Raw genomic sequence first — 19,315 nt, forward strand, 5'->3', positions numbered from 1 at the left:
ATGTGTCCCATGTCTGAAGGGAGATGAATGCTACAGCTGCTCTCTGGTACAGCTGCATTATTTCAGCAGCATGTTCCTTACAGGCAACAGAGAGAAGGAGGAAAAGGCAATTTCTTTGACTTAAACTTATCTGCAATGCTTTGTGACTGTATACACAGATACTAATAATACAGCGAACAGCCAGTCCCTCAGCATTCCCCTAGTTACAGAAAAGGCCTTTTCCCACACAAGATACCCTGGCTGTATGGATAACTTCTGGTCTGAGCATTCTTTTGAACATGCTTGACGCGATCCATTGCTCAGATCAAGCACAGAGATTAAACCTTCTTTGTTACGAAGGCATCATCTATCAAAGATGTTATTAACGAAAGTCCTGAAAAAGTAAGGCAGAAAGCACACTCCAGTTGTTCTCAAAAAATATTGACAAAGTGAATTTACAGTACAATCTGCAAATTGAAATCAACTAATCTGAAACATTCATACTTTCCCAGAGCTTACCCAGGACCTGACTGCATAGGTCTCCACAAATTAAATTCATCTCCAATGAAGAGTCCAAGTGTTTCAAAACATTGCTCAGGCTACCAAGGCACATCTTCTAGTGCTCTCAAGACACTGAGTGCTCTCAAACACAGTTTATACTGAATTTCAATGGAAGCAATGTTTTAATTAGTCTTATCTGAGATCTTACTTTCACTTTGTTGTTCTCAGGACTTTCCTGCCAGAAACCATTTGTAATAGCAGAAAATGAAAGACAATTGGCATACCAGGCTCTTGACAACTTTCAGCAACTCCTCCATCACCACAGCAATACCCTGATACCCAAGAAGTCTACAGATGACTTTAAAGTGAGGGGGGCCAACAAAATTCCTGTAGTTGCTGTAAATGCTGGAATATGCCAAATTCAGCGCCTAAAACAAGAGAACAGATATGATTAATTTCTGCTGACTGCATCTTTATAATAATCTCATTTAAACAGCTTTTTAAAGCATACTAAAAATAATAACTTGGTATCTCTCTCTCTCTCTCTCTCCAAGAAGTTAAATGCAAAGCTTCCCTTTTCTAAGGCAGGAACTCCAACCAAAATGTCTGTAGTAGCAAGAAAACCTTCTAAATACTGGTTTTTTCCACTTACCATTTATAAAGCCATGAACATTTCTTCTTTTGTATTTTTCTATTTACACAGGTATAAAAGGATATGAGTACTCAATGCCAATGTTCAGATCCCTGAATTTAAAGCACAGCTTCTATTCCTCGATCATCCATTTTACGTACAAAACATCTTGAGAGAAGTTACTTCATTTTTCAGTTCCTAATAGGTGTTTTACATCTCTGAGGACTCAACTAAAAAAAAAGCACCTTCTGCAGTTACTGCTCTCTGCAACTAATTAATAAGGATCTCTCTTTTTCAAATCCCTTAGCTGTACACAAGATCAAAGCAAATCTAAGCCTGAGATGCAACCTCACGGAAATTCTTCTGGAGTTGTATAAATACGACCAGGTGCTTTACCGTATTAATGACTATTTCTTCAAAGTGAACACAACTGTACAGACTGATGTTGTGTAGGGATTTAGGAGCTGTTTGCTGAACCTGCAGATCAAAGAGGAGTTAGCCAACGTAACATCCTCCATTTCTGTAAGTGTACTGTTCTCCTAACATCCTGAAATTTAATTTTAAAAGGGAATCTTGTTAACCATTCTTGCAGAAAGTTCTGTTGTGTTTCCTTTTCTTTTATACAGTTTTCATTCTAATATATGCATGAAAGAACACTTAGACTTTCAACTCCACACACACCAGCTGTAACAGAAAATTTTCCTTCACCAGTATCCAGGAAGAACACTGACCTTCCCTTCAGTGCAGCTCCTACTCCAATTAACCATGCAAGTCAATACCAGATGCTGTAATACATGGCACTGCACAAAGAAACCACTAGGATTCAAGTCATGAAACTTTATCAAGCTCTTGGAGGATTTTGGTCTCATAAAAGAGCTTACAAATCACCTATCAGAAGAGGTCAGGATAGAAGATACACATTCTTATTTATGTTGTAAATCTCTATATATCCAACATGTTTTGAACCGTGGTCTTAGAAATGTAAAAATTAGATTCTAGACTGATATATAGCAAACGCAAATTTGGCAACAGGTTCTTGACCATCTTTTGTGGATGCCCTAGATGTACTTCACAAGCCCTCATGGGTCAAAAATCGTTGCACTGTGAAAGAAATACATGAAAGTACAGGCTCAGAGGAGACCATCTAAGTCAGAACAAGAGAGAACTAGAAATTCAAAACCAACTTTTTGAATCAGGCAACTCCTGACCTAAGTGAGAAACTTCCCATATGTTATCAAAACACACATAAAAACATCACATTAATTTTACCATGCTTCAACAACCACAAAGTTATAACCAGCAATTTATTTCTCAATGTGAAAATCCAAGCAGCTGCCAGTACTGAAATTTAGTTAAAGATTTAGTTATATTTCTTGCAGGCCTGAACTTCTGCCTCCATCTGTGTGATGAAACTATACAGCAAGACCGCCTGACCTACAGAAGGTGGGTTTTGGGGGTATTTTTTTTTTCTCACTTTGAGGGTCCTGGTGAGCAAGAGGCTGACCACAAGCCAGGTATGTCCTCATGGCAAAGGCAGCCAACAGCCAGCAAAGCTGCGTTAAGCAGAGCACTGCCAGCAGGGCAAGGGAGGCGATCTGTCACCTCTACTCAGCATGGGTGAGACACACCTGAAATACTGGGTCCAGCGGCAGGCTCCCCAGTACAAAAGGGACAACAGGAGAGGCCAGCGGTGGGCCTCGAAGATGATTAAGGGATTGGAGCATCTCTCCTGTGAGGAAAGGCTGAGAGAGCTGGGACTATACAGCCTGGAGAAGGCTCAGGGGGATCACATCCACATGCCTAAGTGACTGATGTGGGCAGTACAGGCAATGGAGCCAACTTTGCTGCGCGGTGCCCAGTGACCAGACAAGGGACAACGGGCACAAACAGGAAATCCTCAGAAAAAACTTCACTATTGTGAGGGTGGTCAAACAGAGAGACTGTGGAGTGTCTGTCCTCGAAGATATTCAAGACCCAACCAGACACATCCCTGAGCAACCTGCTGCAGGTCACCCTGCCCTGGAGAGTCCCCTGACCTCAGCCACCCGTCAGTCCAGGAAGTTCTGTTCTAAGGACTGTGGCCTTGTGCTGATTTTGTGGAGGAGGGCCATTTCCAAATGAAACACTTTTCTGGGAACACAAACTAAAATAGACACTTGGTTAATTATTAGACTCCTAATACACGATGCAGTCCTGCTACTACATCAGAGCCGGCTAAAAGACTGAACCCTCAACACACCCCACCACACGGACAGCATAAAGCTGCACCCCTCTAGTACAACGTGTGCATTTCCATAGCTCTCCACAGGCACAAGAGGTTTCTGGGGCATCAACAGGGGATAGAACTGGTAAAACCTTAGGAAAATTTGTACCGATGAATGTCCCCATCCACTAAGCACTTAAACAATTGTCCCTAAAAAGGGAGATTTAATCTTTTGCTTTTGCTGTTTCCAGTCAGGTAGGTCTCCACAATAAATATGCCCACGCTATCTATTTAACTATAGCACAAGAAGAATTTTACAGAATTTTACTTCAGTAGGTTAAAGTGTTTTACTGCTATAAGGTTAAGGGGAAGGAAATCTTCCTCACAGAGAAGAAATTTGTCATAGAAAAGCAAGCCCTAAAAACTTGATTTCAGCATTTAAAGACTCACTAATACATAACAATAAGAAGCCAGCCAATCTAAAAATACATCTTTCTTTAATGTAACCCTCATGGGGAAAGTACCTAAAATGGTCCACCTGTAAATGCTGGATTAGCGGAGCGTTATGAACCGTGACAAGGGATTTAGAAAACACCATCACACACCACCACTGCTTCCCCCCCATGACGCACAAAAGCATAAAATGCTTAGGGAAGGAGCCACTAACAAAGGGGGGTGTGGGTGGAGAGGGAGGGAAGGAAAGGAGGAGTTCATTATTTTATAAGCTATGCTTGCTCCCTCCCCTACTTAAAATAAATAAATAAATAAATAAAAGAGTTGCTAGTTGCTGATGTCATCAAAGTGCTAACATTAATCACTCACAGCATCACTGGTACAGGCACAAGAGCATATAACAGAGATGTTCAGGCAGTACACTGTCCAAGGAGAGGCAAGCAAGAGAGGGGGGAAAAGACATTTTTCTCCTGTATGTTCTTTGAAAAGCAAGGCAACAGCATCTTTAGACAAGATGTGCTCTTGCATGAATTTAAGTGGAAGAGACAAAGAAACCATGCTACCAGCAGCACCGCAGAAAAAAAACTGAAAGCACGAAGCAATGAGCATTCAGTCCAGGGAATCCGAGGGGAAGAAAAAGCTAACTGGCAAGCAGAGATCAGGCAGGAAATAACTCATGTGAAAAGGGATACAGAGAACTTAGTGTTTATATCATTTCCACAGCAGCAACACCGTATGAAAATTCTATTCTGAAATTTCCATCAGGAAGCGACGGTAAGTACTGACATTTTAATCCATAAAACATCAGACGGGTTTTCCAACATTTACATGTCAGTAGTTATGTGTCTTCCAGTAACTGGCGTTTTGTAATAACATAAATGTATTATTGGTGTTTAATTAAAATCCAAACATTCTACATACAAAATCCCGTGAGGATGAAACTATTGTCTCTAGACTGTGTTAGGAAGAGTTCTATAGAAAATAAATTATAATTTTAAGTAATTGGGATCTATCAGCTAAAGAGAAGACAACTGAGCAAGTAAAAGCTCTCATCTTACTAATGCGCCCGATTTTAGTATTGGTAGAAGCTGGGTAGATGCCAAAATGTGTCTGCCTAATAAGTTTATTTGAAAGCAAACTCAGATCCTTTATATTGTTGCTGTATCAGAAAGGGTTCACTTATCACATGATTAGAATAGCAGCGTCTACCCAGATCGGTCATACCTAAGGTTTTACATTATAATGAAAATAAATGTACATCTTTTTCTTCCCACTTCCCAAAAAGTTTAATCCAAAAGCCATGAGCAGCAATTTTCGTACATAAACAGTCATAGAATTCTTACTATTAATGTAATATAACTACCAAAATCTCACTGAAATAATTCATATTTTGCCAGGTCCCTATATTGTATAAAATAAAAGTATTACAGAATAATTTCAGAATGTTATGAACAAATCTTACAAGCTTTCTTCAACAGGAGAATTTTCAATAGCTAATTTAGTCAGTGACTTTGCATTTTAAATATGATCATAAAAAAAATAAATTGATTTTTACAATGAAGTCATAAATAATTAAATACAGTGTTACCATCACGGGCATTTATCTTCATTTAAAACGTAAGAGACTTTCACAGTGGAAAAAACTTTCACGACTACCACTAGAAACTGACTATTAACTAATATGATCAGATTAAATTGCTGAGGTAGGCCCTTTTTCAAAAGTTACCCTACAACAGGAAAAAAAAACCCAACATGCCAAACAAATGAAAACACCCAATGGCTGTTATTATAATATATTCTCTAATAGCCGTGTTTAGAAAATTGCAGAAAAGAGATGTTTTCCTTTCACTGTTTACTGTGGTAACACAATGAATCTCAAAATATTGGAAGTTTTTTTAATTTTGATTTTATTGTGAGGAGTATAAGTTCAGTGCAGCCAGCCTATGGAATTACATTCAACCACTTAAGAACAGAAAAGAGTATTAGTAATTTTTTTAAAACCCATTATTTACCCAAAAGGTATGCTATAGTGAAAGTTGTATTTCACTAGCTAAGCTTAGCTTGAGAAAGCTTTTCCAAGAGGCCGACTAGCATCAAGACTAAATATTGTGATACTGATGCCACTGACGTACAGTCATCACAGCCACTACAGTGGCTACAGATGTGCGAACTCACCAGCAAAAAGTGGAGAATATTGGCAAATAAGAAACTAATGTAGAATTATACTGGAGATATACAAAATAGTATCTGGTGATGCTTCCACATACTGTTTTGTTTTTCAATTGATTGTGACTGGCAAAAATGAAGCCTTGCGGATGGTAGAGGAATTCATCCCTCATTATCCACTCCTGCCACTCCTCTCTTGCCACTTAATGTAAGAAAATTCATTACTCAAAAAAGCAAGATTTGAGATTATATAAACCACCAAGTAAATAAAATGCAAGATACTCCGACTAAAGCAAAAAACAACTGCTGCATTTCTTTTTCAGACATTGAAAAACAAAGAAACTGTGAGAGGATGTAGTACCCCAGTTGCAAATTCTGCAAAACATACTGTCTCTCATGGAGACAAGATACAACTGATCACCTGTACAGGCAGCAGCTCTGGCTAAATTTCTATAAGCATATGTTTATTCTTTCACTTGAGAAAGAAATACATAGGTTAAAATACCTCTCTCAAACTTCATGAACTCCCCACTCCCACTTTTACACAGCAGTACCAATGATAAGAGCATAGTTTCCTAATAAACTCCTTTCCTAAATTACAGAGCACTACGATTAAGATCCTCACGACATCCCCAGCGCTGCAGCTTCTCAAGTTACCTCCCTGGGAAATAAACATCTTCCCTTTCCACAGCAAGGTCAGCACCAGGCAAGAAAAAAGCCCACCCCAGCAACATCCCAATGGGAATAACCGTCCAAAACATCACAGGAAACACAGCGACGGTGATTTGGCCAAAAATGGCCGGTTGTGTCGACAGCTTTTATAGCATCATGTACCACCCTAACTGGAACAGCATGCTATCCAGTTACTCAAGAAAGAGCTTTCAGAAGGAAGAGAGGGTGCCCACCAGTCTCTCCTCCTATGTTGTTGAAAACCTAACTCCACTAACAACATACATTGTGTGTGTGACCTGCCAGTCCGCAAACCCCTCCAGTGACCAATGCAGAGTTTTTAACACGCTGGAACAAGACCCGGCATCTGCGAGCAACACCAAGAAAGAGCTGGCACTGGGCATCTGGCTCACCAGCAGCATCCTGCTCCTCATCATCGCTGCAATCCTCCTCTATGGCTGCCTGCACCTCCTGTGCCGCAGGAGACAGGAGTGCTTGCAAGGGCGAAACAGGACCTCCAAACAAGACCACAGGAAGGTGTGGACCAAAAGTGCAGCATATGACCCAGAGGAGCTCAGCCGGCAGAGCCAACTGATGCAGGACATTGAGGAAAAGCATCCAGGTGGCATCCAGCTGGCCACAATCATAGGGAATCCCTCAGCGTGCAAGGAGCCCATCACAGCAGCTTCCAAAAGCTGGGAACAAGTGCCAGCGACAGGACAGTGCTCTGCTACAAATTAAGAGACCTTTTGTCAGGGAGATTTTAACTACATACAACATTCCAACTGCTTCAAATGCATCACGTGCACAGCTGGCACTCACAACGGGGAGCTCCAACCGCTCACTGCACTCCTGGCTGCCCCTCTGGTGTCACGTCCCTTTCCAACAGCCTATACGCAGCCAGAGGTACTCGGAGGCAAAGGTTCAGATTCCCAAGAAATGAGCACTCCATTACTCAAAAATGAAGCATGGAGCAAACAACTGGTTTACATGTCAAGGGGATTTTTTGGTTGCTTTTCTTTAGCCTGAAAAAGCAAACAAATATAAAAAAGAATCACAAGTGACCAAGAAACTTTTTTTTTTTTTTTTAACTAGCATAAATAAAACTGAGTAGAAGTTTTCAGACCACAACCCAGGCTGCTGTGCTACAGGCAAGTGGAACATACACCCCGAGTGCAGTGGTTTGCCAGCGTGACTTTTACCCCCACAATCCCAACTGCTTCTCAGACTACACACGGCAAACTACCACACTCAGACCACACACTTTGCCGACCACGGTGCTCTCCCATAGCTCCCATCTGAATGAGGTCAGTCTCAGCATGTAAGCTAAACTCACCAGGATTTTAAGAGTATCTTCCTCTATCTTTGAAATTTTGCCTGTCTAAAACATAAGCAAGATAGTGACTCTGTAAGGACACTTCCAACGAAACTAAGTAAATACCCTCGGCTACCGTATTTCGCACACTTCTGCGCCCACCACCAGCCACCTTCTGCGCCACTCCCTGAAGAAGAAATGGAGTTCAGAGCAACAACTCCTGGCTCTTCCTTTTCTCTTTCCATTTCAATTCTAACGATAAAACTCATTCACCAGCTGCAAATTTCTATACAGCCACATAGTACATTTTGTGTAATGAAGGGGCAAGGAAGTAAAACATGCCAAAACATGTTTTATTTTTGTAACAAGAAAATCTGCCGATCATCACGCTCTGCCTTGAGCTTCATGGGGCAAAGTGCCAAGAAGGACCCACTGGACAGAAATCTGTTCACCCTCACAACATGGCAAGTCTTGCCTGGCTTACGTGTAGAAGTCACCCTGTTTTAAATCTCTTAAGTGCATTTGCATTCCATAAAAACATATTAAATCTTAGTATTGCTGTATAGTAAGGTATGTCTAAAAAACAAAAATACACTGTGACTGCAGGCATTTTAAACTGGCATTGATATGAACATATGTGTAAAGTCAGCTCTTGTTGACACTGCCTGGTTGTACCAGTAAAGGCTGGAGAACTGCTAGCTGGGCAGCTGCCATCCCTTCCCACCGTGCCCTGGAAGCCAAGGGGTTGTAAAATTTTGGCGAGAGAATGCCTGCTGAACATTTCACAGCAGGCAGTGAGTCTTTTCAGCTACTGTATTTTGACAACATTTCCCACAACTTGTGAAAGATACCGACTCTCGTGCTGCTAGGAAGACACCAGCTGGCTAAGGTCGATGCATCTTCTTTACTTCTTTTCTACTAGGATAGGTAGGATAGACAGGAACGCGCACTGAATGGAGGCGAGTATTACTTTTAGAAAACACTTCAAAAGGTGTCTTTATTGTGGTGTTAGCAATAATGTGTTCTCCACCTCCTACATAGCATTTCTTCCAGCTGACATGTTTTTCTTTGTCTTACACATCAGTCTTAAATAAACCGTGATGATGACAAGTTTACTGCTGTTTTAAATGAAGGCATTTCATGAAACAGACACAGAAAAACTATCTTCAGAGCATGAAGCCAACACTACAGGTGCATTACCAAAAAGAGGCAGCTGGGTAGCAGGGACAGAAAAAAATGCTTTAAAATGATCTTGTAATCAAATTAACAGTAACACTACTCTCACTAGGATTTCATCAAAGAGAAAAAAAATATTTTAAAGGGATGGAGCCAAAAGACATATATTCTCATCTCTGCCTGTGTCTGGGGCCCTTGAAAACCTTTTTATTTCTCGGCATCTCTGTTTCTTTATTTGGGTTTTAAGGGAGTCCAACACATGTTTTTATATGTTATACACACATGTATATACTATACCAAGAACAAGGAGCAGTTCAGTCTTGAAGCAGTGTTGAGGCAATTCACCTACTGAATTGTGTTATTTATACACAAACACATATATACAAAAAGACATATGTATATATCAGATTGAGAAGGCAAGGAGCTACTATGGAAGTGCTCCCAGAATGGGATTTCTCTCACCTAAATATGAAATCATTTCACCCAAGGAGTTTACCGTGTACTACTTAGACAAACATTCATAACACCCCACGAGCAACAGACCATCTCGACTGTTGCAAATGAGCAACGCATAAGGAATGCCATCTGACTTCTGCACTAGCATTGAAGAACTCGCGTCACCACACACTCACAGAGCTACACAACTCTTCAACTCTTGGTCAGAAAGTTTTATTACACATTTGTTCAGGTTGATTCTGGCAATTCTGTGTTTTAGTAGTTCACTGTCCAGTTTTAACAGTGATCTAGTAAGTGGCAAGCGTTCTAAGAGATTACTAAACTGGTAACAAGATGCAACACAGTGCAAATTGGTTTCAATTTGGGCACCAGCAATAGATAAAAAACATTATATTCATACAGAGAAGTATTTTCCAAAAGGGGTCCTTTTTCACAAAACAAATGAGTTAGCATCTAAAACACGTGGAAGACATACAAGAATTAAAATCTCTGGAAAATGTTGTATAAGCCAGAAAGGAAGCTCTTAAAATTCTGTTCTACACAACCTCTATAAAACCAGGTATTTCATCAACATGTAAATTTAGTATCAAATCCCCAGAAAAGACTCTTTAGTATATAGTATACTATATACTAAATACACTATAAAGTATTTTATGCATCCCGCCCATGTTGCCAAATGTCAATCTGCTAACGTTCATTTTATTAAGCTCACACACTTCACCTGAGTAATGGGATCTCAACGACCACGCTCAATGAGTTTTTAAAATACTGCAGCTCACTTAAAAGGCTGCTGAACTTTTGCAGGTTGGCTTCTTCCCACCTGACAGCTTTGCTCCCATGTCAGACAGGAGAACTAAGTTGTATCTGTGGGCTTCTGTTTTGTTAATTGGATGAAGATACCACTCAGAAAACTTTAGACGCAACAAAGAATGTGGACACACCTGTATATGCTAAGCATCCATACATAAATATAGATCAAATGCTTTGATCCATTTAGAAATATGTGAACACTCTGAGATCAAAACTAAACATTTCTTTAATTACTCTTAAGCAAGCACATTGCTTGTGCAAAGCTTCTGCACATGAAGTATTTCACCACTACAGTCCAATACATGTATGTATGAGTGTACAAATGCACAAGAAACCACAATGCTCTTGTCTTGACCTAAATAAACACCACGCATTGCTAAAAAAAAAACCAAAAAAAAACCCCAAAAACAAATCACAAAGAACCCAACCTCCCAAAACCCACCAAAAAGCTCAAAACTAACCACCACCACCAAAGTCCAATAAGCAAAATAAAAAGTCATATTCTTTGGCTATATGATCAATGTGAAGTGCTCACCTGAATATCTTCAGTTGTTCAAGAACTCAAAAAAGACAATGAAATAAAAAATACATAGCTACTCCATACTTCACTATTATCCAGGAGGCAATTCAACGATACAACCATTAAAGGACCCAAACAGGGATACGCTCTGTGACAAGCCTAGCTATATAGTACACAGAATAACAGAATGCAATTATATCACATGATAGAATGTGTAGCCTCTATCATAAAAGAATTCCTATCTGTTTGTTACTTGCTATGTACAGTAGAAATATCCCGCTGAAATTCTATTCAAATATCCTCAATTCCAAAATACATTAGATTCAATAATAAAACCATACTCCTTTAAAAATTTAAAACTAGTCATATTTGCTAATATCTGCATATCTAGTTATGAAACTTGCTCCAGAAATGCATCTAAGAATCCTCTTGATTGCTCCTGCTCCTATAGAAAAATAATCAGATTTCTGAAAATGTATAGCTCTCAGAGTAAAGATTACTAAACTCATTTTAATAATGTAACCTGACTGATAAAAAAAAAAGGGTTCCCCAGTTAATCCACTGTCACCCACCCCACTGTATCATCATTTAGATAAATTAAGTTAGCAATCTCTACTAAATTTGGGGGAGGGGTTGCTCTTTAGACCGCATCTGGCGAATTCCTAAAATAGTAAGGAGCACAATAACTCTAATGTAAGAAAATCCCACTTTCCTATAATTTACTTTTCCTGTTGGAAGTACAATTATATAAAAATATTCATAGTACCAGACAATCAGCTGTTACATTCCACATTAAAGACATATGAACCTTTTTCCACCTTCTTTACATTTCAAAAGCATGAAAGTTTTACAAATGCAGCAGATATATTAGGACTGAAATTTGTAACTCCTGAGCTATCTCTTCAGTTCTCAAAACCTAGCTGGCTGGGCAAACCACTACACAAAGATTGCACCGTATAACTAGGATATGATGTGCAGAAAATAATAGTAAGAGAAGGACTAATTATGCTCATGTTTAAGGAGGAGCTAGATAATGAAAGTAGCTAGACATGAAAATGACACAGCGCACTTGTATAATCTACAAGGATAATTGAGTACATAACTGCAAAAGTTTTTTTTAGCCAACAACCTATAATTTGGTCCTTGTATTTTTATTGATCTTTTCCATACTTTCATTTTGCCTCCCTGATACGCAAAAAGACAACGCAAAATTAAGAGTGACATCCTGTTAAATATTCTCAACCGATTTGCTGAAGATAGCACTGCTGGTTTTTACTGCTGTTGGAAGCAGATCAGTATTTTTCACTGGATATTAAAGATGCAGATATATGTTCATGTGCTATGCCTTTAACTGTCATTAAGACTCAGGTCGTAATTCTGAAGTGTAATTAAATAAATGTGCAGGGATCAGGGAGAATAAATCTATCCCTCCAACATACGATACTGCACACATGAGCACAGCATCTCATCCTCTAAATACAGGCCAACATTCCTCACTTGGGTAGCTCCATGAAAGCCCATGACTATTGTCTTGCACCAAGCACTGTCTCAACTTGTCACCCACGTAAGCTCTTTTCCAACCTCAGCATTGGGCATTGCCTTAAGGCATAGAGTACACTACTGCGTACCATGTACAGCTCTACTGAAAACTTGCATAAACCTTCTAGACACTCGTAATCTGCAACATAAGAAAGACGACGCTAAGACAGGAGTTGAGATGGCCAGAGGGCCAAGTTCATCACAACTTTAAGGTCCTTGGGTTGAAAATGCTAAAGAAATGTTACACTTTAAAAAAAATTAAGCAGTTTCGTATCTGATAGTTTAGGATGGTCAGAATTCATATTCCTTTTAAGGCAAACAACATCTGAAGCAGTTTTTCCTATCTGTTCCCTTTTCTCCTGCCGTCACAGTCTTTATTGCTGTAACAAGGGAGCAGCTGCACCCAAGATGGGCTCTTGTTCTCACTTCACCAGATGACTAATTAATTTTTTCTTTGAGTCTGCTCTGCCACTATAAGCAACTGCGCAATGCAGGTGGTTGAGAGAAGGACTTATTTTTAGCTGTGTCAGATAAGACCAACCATCCAACTAATCACTTGCACTTTGGCTGAAACATATGGCAAGCTTCACAGCAAAGTCTGAAAAATAGGTGTAAGTTGAAATTAAAATACTCACAAAATGCATTTGAGTCCATTTTTAATAACTTTCATATTCCATAATTCCTATAATTAAAAAAGACACCTTTAAACATTAGCAAACCTTAAACATAAAGAGAATTAAATCCCACCTTCGATCCGTAGAGATACTGTGGCTGTGCATTAGGCTGCTTATCTCTCTGGAACTCCTGAGAAAACGGTAGCACGGTCCGAACAAACCTATAAAAAACAAATTAAAGAATTCATTAATTATACTTAGGTTAGTAAGTCTGTGCCTAATGCACCTTACCCTGTATAATACTACTTTTCTCTACACATAAAGCCAAAGCCAGACTTTCAGCCCACATTGAAACTGGGGAAGCATGTCGCCTGCATTGCCCAAAAGCCTGGACACAAATCATGAGGCAATCCTCCATCAAATGCTGGGACCCTGTTCTTCCAGTGGTGCGTAGGGTCCCAGCATTTTTCTCACCTCTACTCTAGCCCAGCCCAGCAAAAAGAGAAGCAGCCAACAAAGTAGCAATAGCCTCTCAGAGACAGTAAGGAAGTTCCTTGCGCTTCCCTTCCAAAATTAAGTTCCTGAGACCAAACTACACCTTCAAAGAAGAACGTGGCATTTCTACTTAGTGTTTCGGAGCTCTTCCCCTCAAAGAAACTCACAGCAGGAGAAATACTTTAGGTTAATACCTTTAAAAAAGGGAGGAAGGCCATATAAAAATAACAAAACTCATAGCAAAGGTAACGTTTCAAAAGTTTGATCCTACTTTAGCGTGAGCATGTACCAACACAAACCATATGTACCTTTACCTTTTGCCCGCTGTTAAGAGGATGACAAGAGAACTACAGATGGAGTACTGCCAATGATAGGATCAAACAGCCCGCTCCAAACTGAGGGCCCCAGAGTCAAAGAACAGTGCTTGGGCAGAACTTGGCAGCCATGAGTCCCCTGGTGAACAGGCAGCACCGACCCACTCCCCTGGTGTTGCCTGTTAACTGGTTAACGTGGTTAACGCACGTTTTGCAGCACTACAGTTTTAGTACAGAAGGAAATTAATCAACATCTACTATAATTCTGATTCCACTTAACTTTACTAAACCGAGCAAAATTATGGTACGTGTGTTTACATGTTGGATGGGTACTTTATTTTTTAACTTGATAAAAAGGATTTATTGGTAAATGGTGCAAAGCTGGACATACACAAGAGGAAAAACAGCTATAAGAAGTGTACGTCAAATGTTTTTTGTACCAGATCAGGCTGTTCTGAGAGATATTCGAGTGAAATAAATGCTTCTAGGAAAAGGTTTGAGGAAAGGAACTTTGCAGTACATTATAGTATCGCAAGATACAATTATATTGATCTGGTTTTGTTTAAAATACGTCTGAATTTAGTCAGCAGACAAAATAAATGCTTCATTAATAAATTTTCCTAGAAAGAACATATAATTTCTGGGTTTAATACATCCATTTTCTAGCTGAAAGTAAAACCAGCTGTGCTAATAAAAAATTATTTCACCAAACATGTATAAATTGCACAATGTTGCCTACAATTACTTCCACTGTGTTTACTTCTGAGTAACCTGAAACATTCTTATGAGAATCTATAACTTCAGGACAAGATTTTCCGTATTTTTTTTAACCTACTAAAAAACAAGTATGCCCACATTTTCAGCCACTTGTTCAAATATATTTTTAGCTCTGTCTTTCCAAAAGTACTTGTACTTGAAGTCCAGAAAGTCCTTGCATTTAGAGCTTTTGAGGAAAAAACCAGATAATTTGTGTGTATTATTTTTGATACTCTACATATATACAATTTAAATCTTATATTTACATTTCCTCAGTTTACAAGATTCCCCCCTTCTCTCCCATTTACATAGCAACTGGAAACTTGAGATTACTTGAATCTGTTCTCTGCATAGATACTTCATTAATGAGCTTACCAGAGATGATGTAAACATTTGATAGAATTCAAAGTAATCTGCAACATATGTCAGTCCCAGAGATTACTCTATACCCCTTCTTTCTCTTCATCTCTCCAAATCCTATTCCTTTTTAAACTGACATCAATTTTCAAGCCCTAAGACAATTTCTAAAATTAAAGAAATTGAAAGAGATACCATGTCATTTGAGATAAGACTAGATTTCAGCATGTAGATGCATTGGGCCAGAGATGATCTGTTACCACTAAATTAAAACCCTCACAAGGAAGAGTGTTTCAGAATCTAAATCTGGGTGTGTCCCCTGACTTTGGAAGTTGTAAATGTAATTCTTAGTCTTTTTAAAAAGGTATTATGAATATATTTGAATTACAATGTCATTAGTGTCTAGAAGCAAACCAGTCAGCCTCTATTTGTATTGAGAAGCAATCACAGCCTCAGAAATTAAATACTGGAGAAAAACTTCTGATGCACAGTCCCCGCGTTTCACCAGCTCTGTACAAGCCCATGTAACTCTTGTGTGTTCCTCGGTGTTCCTCTACATTCTTGGGGGGGTTCTCCATCTCTAATGTTCTAGAGTAGCAGCAAAATAGTCTCAAAGCTTTCTTAGAGACTCAGAGCAAGCACCAATTTTACACTTTCTTGGGTGAAAGCTGCCAAGAGAGGAAGACAGAGGTTAAGCAAAGGAAGCAGGAGGGCCTATGGCTATGACTGAGGATACAACAGGCTAAAGAGAGTGCATAATTCTAGGTGGTATGTGACTAATCCAAATAGATCATTGAGATTAATATTAGAGATTTCTTCCCTCAAAACTAAGGGCTATACAGAAACCTTTACAGTTCAGCATGATCTGCTATTCTTCAAACTTTTTGTGTATGTTTGGGGGTGTGGGGGTGCGTGGGGTGTGTGTGTTCGTTCTTTCTCTCTGACATCCTGTTGGTTGGCTTCTTCCCGCTCCTCCTCCAAGAAACAGAAACATCTCTTTGAAGGACTGAAGCTCTTTGAATATCAATGCTAAGGCCAGGCAAATTTTTACTTTCTCTCAGATACTGCTGGACGCAGATTTTGGCACACTCCAAGATAATCAGGTCTTTTAGTTTTTAATCAGTGTTGATGATCTTACAGAGTACATCCATTTTAATCAATGCAGGTTGTAAGCAGTCAAATTACATTAAGCAGATGAAAAGCTTGCTGGCTTACCAAAGCTTTGTGACAGTGATTGCTGATGGACAACATAAGCCCCAAAGTATTTTAGGGATCAAATAATTTTATATTGGTGTTTCTGTAATACCTACCAGGATGGAGTTCATAGTAACCACTTTACAAACTAAATGATTCTTATTATTCTGTGATTCTAATCACAATATCTATTTAAGACAATAAGGAGAAACCTACAAGAGACCACTTTGGTCAGTGAGCCTGCTGCCTTGCTACTGCAGGTACCAGATCAGACAATCTCATTCATGAACTTTCTGAGCTTCATCTCAGAAGTAATAAGAGATCACAGTCCTCCCTCCTAGCTCGTACAGAAAGTGTTCTTCTGCACCTCCCTGTCTAATCAGTATGAACACTTATTAACTTCCAGTCTTCTCAAATTAGTTTGTTCTCTCTCCCAGATGTAAGGGTAGCCCTACACCTCCTCTCTTACGGAATGCTGTATCTAACCTGTCACTCTTGAACATGCATGTCAAGACAGAACAGGAGGCTACAAACTGAAGGGTGAGGAAACAGAGCATGAATGAGTAACAGATATCTGCCACTCCATTGCTATCACTTTTCCTTTTGGCAGAAAGACTTTTTTTTGGGTTTTCTGCTGTTTTTTTAGGTGGAGGAAGGTACTTGACTACAGTCTCCCCTACTTTGCACAAGCTTATATCCCTGCACCATTTGGCTCTTTGTAGCCGAAACTAGGCAGTTTTCACTGCCAGTGCTACTTTTCAGGTTTGCTCCAGCAGTGTCCGAGAGGGCTGAAATTTTTTCTGAACAGTGACTACACCAGTACATGTAAGACAAGAAGACACAGCTGTTCTCTTATGAAAACTAGTCTCAAAAGCAGTATGAGAGAGACAGAGAGCTCAAAAAAGGACAGGGGAGAGGCATACAGGTAGGAAGACTGAAAAATAAAAAGCTTAGTTTTTGTTCGTTCTTTGAAAAATCTGTATCCTCAGATGAAACATGTCATGCTGCATTTAGAAAAATGCTATACACATGAATTTTTAGCAGAGAATACAGATTTGGATAGTCTGTTGAGAGGAGATGAAGCTACAAGTCTGGCTACTGCCTCCAGAATCTCGTGTCGTTTGTGTCAAGAAAGCACAGAAAATCCTCAATCCAACTAAATGTCTAGGCTGTCTCACACTTGCTCCTCTGTTAGCCCTCAATACAAAACAACCTATCATGGGAGAAGACCCAGCTTAGAATTAGTAAAGAAAACGAGGCAAAAAAAGGAATACACAAATAGTGGAAAAGGAACAAAGGACAAAAACCTGGAAGTTGCCCTTGTGTCATCTGAACCCTATGGACAGCCCTAGTCCTCTTAACTCCATGAAGATACAGCGGAATGAAAATAACACAGATGTAAGCATAAGTGTGACAAAGATTCCTGGTGTGGAAAGTCCTTTAGCTTGGAAAAACATGTAACTGAGGGCCAATACAAGAGAGGGCTCTTAAAAAAAAAAAAAATCCCAAGCAGCACAGAAAACACAAGTGGGAAATGGCTGTTCATGGTTATTTTCAGTATAAGAACTGGCAGGCAACTGCTTGAGATCAAACTAAGAGAGGGGGTTTTTTTGTACAGCACAGCACTGCAGACTCTTCATTATAGCACACATGAATGCCAAAACCTCACATAGCTTTAAAAAAAGGACTGGACAAAGCAATGGGGGAAGAAAAACAACCTGTAAAGGGCCAGAAATGCACTAACTTTGCACCATTTTTTTTTACAGAAACACCTGATCATTGCTAGATGTTGGCACATATCCTGGGAGAAAAATGACCACAAGCCTCCTCTGTTCTCATAACTGGCCCCTGCACAGCTGCTGCTGGCATCAGGACACTGGACTAGAGAGAGCCCTGACCTCACCTACAGTTCATATGTTCATGCCATTATCCAAACATTTGTTCTCTTTCTTTCATGATTGATAGCAGGTGGATTAAAAACACCCTTGGATTTCACTGCTAATGCCCATCTGCAGAGGTCCCCTCACTTATCTCCCCTATTTCTTCTCCACAAACTGTTGTGTCCAAGTCTGGACACAGCTGTGCAGCTGGCCAGCATTAATGAGACTAAATTTCAGAAAATCGGCAACTGCAGTTATTAAATTGCTAAATCTTTTAATAGCAGCCTCACTGTTTAATCTCAGTACATTATCAGATATATAAAAAAAAATCTTAAGTCTGAAATAATTAAACATGCAATGTGTTTCAACACTTCTATGTGCATAGCCTTAGCCTTTGAACCAAACATCAGGGTTTCTAAACACTTGAACTCCCTGACAAATGTTTGAAATTATCACATTCAAGCATTCTTGGGAAAAGAGCTTCAAAAGGGTCTGGATACAATCTGACCAAAACACTAACTTTAAAAGAAGAAGCCTTACACCTAGGCTGTGGTCAAATTAATAAAAGGCAAGCCACAGGTATTACATATTTCCCAGGAGCTCTACCTCTGACTCCCCCCCACCAATAACCTCTGCTTTTCATCATGTTTATTTCTCTTTCTTCCATGCTTTAGTTGTTATTTTTCTTCCCTTGTTTACATGTAGCTTTCATGCAAGACATTACATGACCTATCAAGAGTCAAGAATTAATCTAGCAGCTCTGACAGAGCTCCTCACTGTACGCTCCTGTATTTGCACACAATAACCTATACAGTTGAATGCAGAGAAAGTTCATAAATTTAAAATTCATACTAACAGCAAGGCGGTAATAGACATAATGAATGGGCTTAGGAACTACAAAAGGGCTAGAAACTCTCTGTTCCCTCTCCCAGCACAAATATCAATGGGCACTGTGTAGCATGGCAACACACACATTAATTCTCTCCACAATGCTGTTTTTGACCAAAACCAAAGTAATTTTTGATTAAATTGGACACATGGTACCCATACTGCCTAAGATCTAGCTCCCTTTACCGTCTCTCTTAAATTAATCATCCTGAATTAATTACCCGACAACCCTGAGGATCAGCCTAACTCAATTTGTGTATACATTTTTTAAACAGACAAACAACAGTCCCACAGGATCCTGCTAGTATCCTCTGGCATTCCTGCTCGCTTTCCAAACATTGTGGTCTGCGCTACGTCAGTCCTTATAGCCAGGATGAAAACAGACTGAACTGTTACAGG

The 19,315-nt window shown here is 39.5% G+C and overlaps 2 protein-coding genes across 3 annotated transcripts in view; one reads left to right on the forward strand and one right to left on the reverse strand.

Moving 5' to 3' along the window:
* CYFIP1 (cytoplasmic FMR1 interacting protein 1) overlaps nucleotides 1-19,315 on the reverse strand; it is a 76,115-nt gene that overhangs the window by 15,707 nt on the left and 41,093 nt on the right. The window contains exons 23-24 of the mRNA XM_056330002.1: nucleotides 13,166-13,253; nucleotides 765-908 (exon numbers count right to left, since the gene is read on the reverse strand). Of these exons, the coding sequence (XP_056185977.1) occupies nucleotides 765-908; nucleotides 13,166-13,253 (232 nt within the window). The remainder of the gene's footprint in view (nucleotides 1-764; nucleotides 909-13,165; nucleotides 13,254-19,315) is intronic.
* LOC130145326 (fibronectin type III domain-containing protein 9-like) lies at nucleotides 4,126-7,426 on the forward strand. 2 transcript variants are annotated; one of them, XM_056330007.1, is made up of 2 exons: nucleotides 4,126-4,541; nucleotides 6,625-7,426. In XM_056330007.1, exon 2 carries the CDS (start codon nucleotides 6,672-6,674, stop codon nucleotides 7,341-7,343), a length of 672 nt encoding a protein of 223 aa, XP_056185982.1. In that variant the 5' UTR covers nucleotides 4,126-4,541; nucleotides 6,625-6,671; the 3' UTR covers nucleotides 7,344-7,426. The 2 variants fall into 2 exon arrangements, with proteins under 2 accessions (XP_056185982.1, XP_056185981.1); XM_056330006.1 differs by having other exon boundaries at nucleotides 4,136-4,541; nucleotides 6,536-7,426.

Source organism: Falco biarmicus, chromosome 2, assembly GCF_023638135.1.
Source record: "Falco biarmicus isolate bFalBia1 chromosome 2, bFalBia1.pri, whole genome shotgun sequence".
NCBI lineage: Eukaryota > Metazoa > Chordata > Aves > Falconiformes > Falconidae > Falco > Falco biarmicus.

Coding starts and splice junctions, on each gene's coding strand:
- LOC130145326 (XM_056330007.1), top strand. CDS start 6,672: ATGGGAATAACCGTCCAAAACATCACAGGAAACACAGCGACGGTGATT.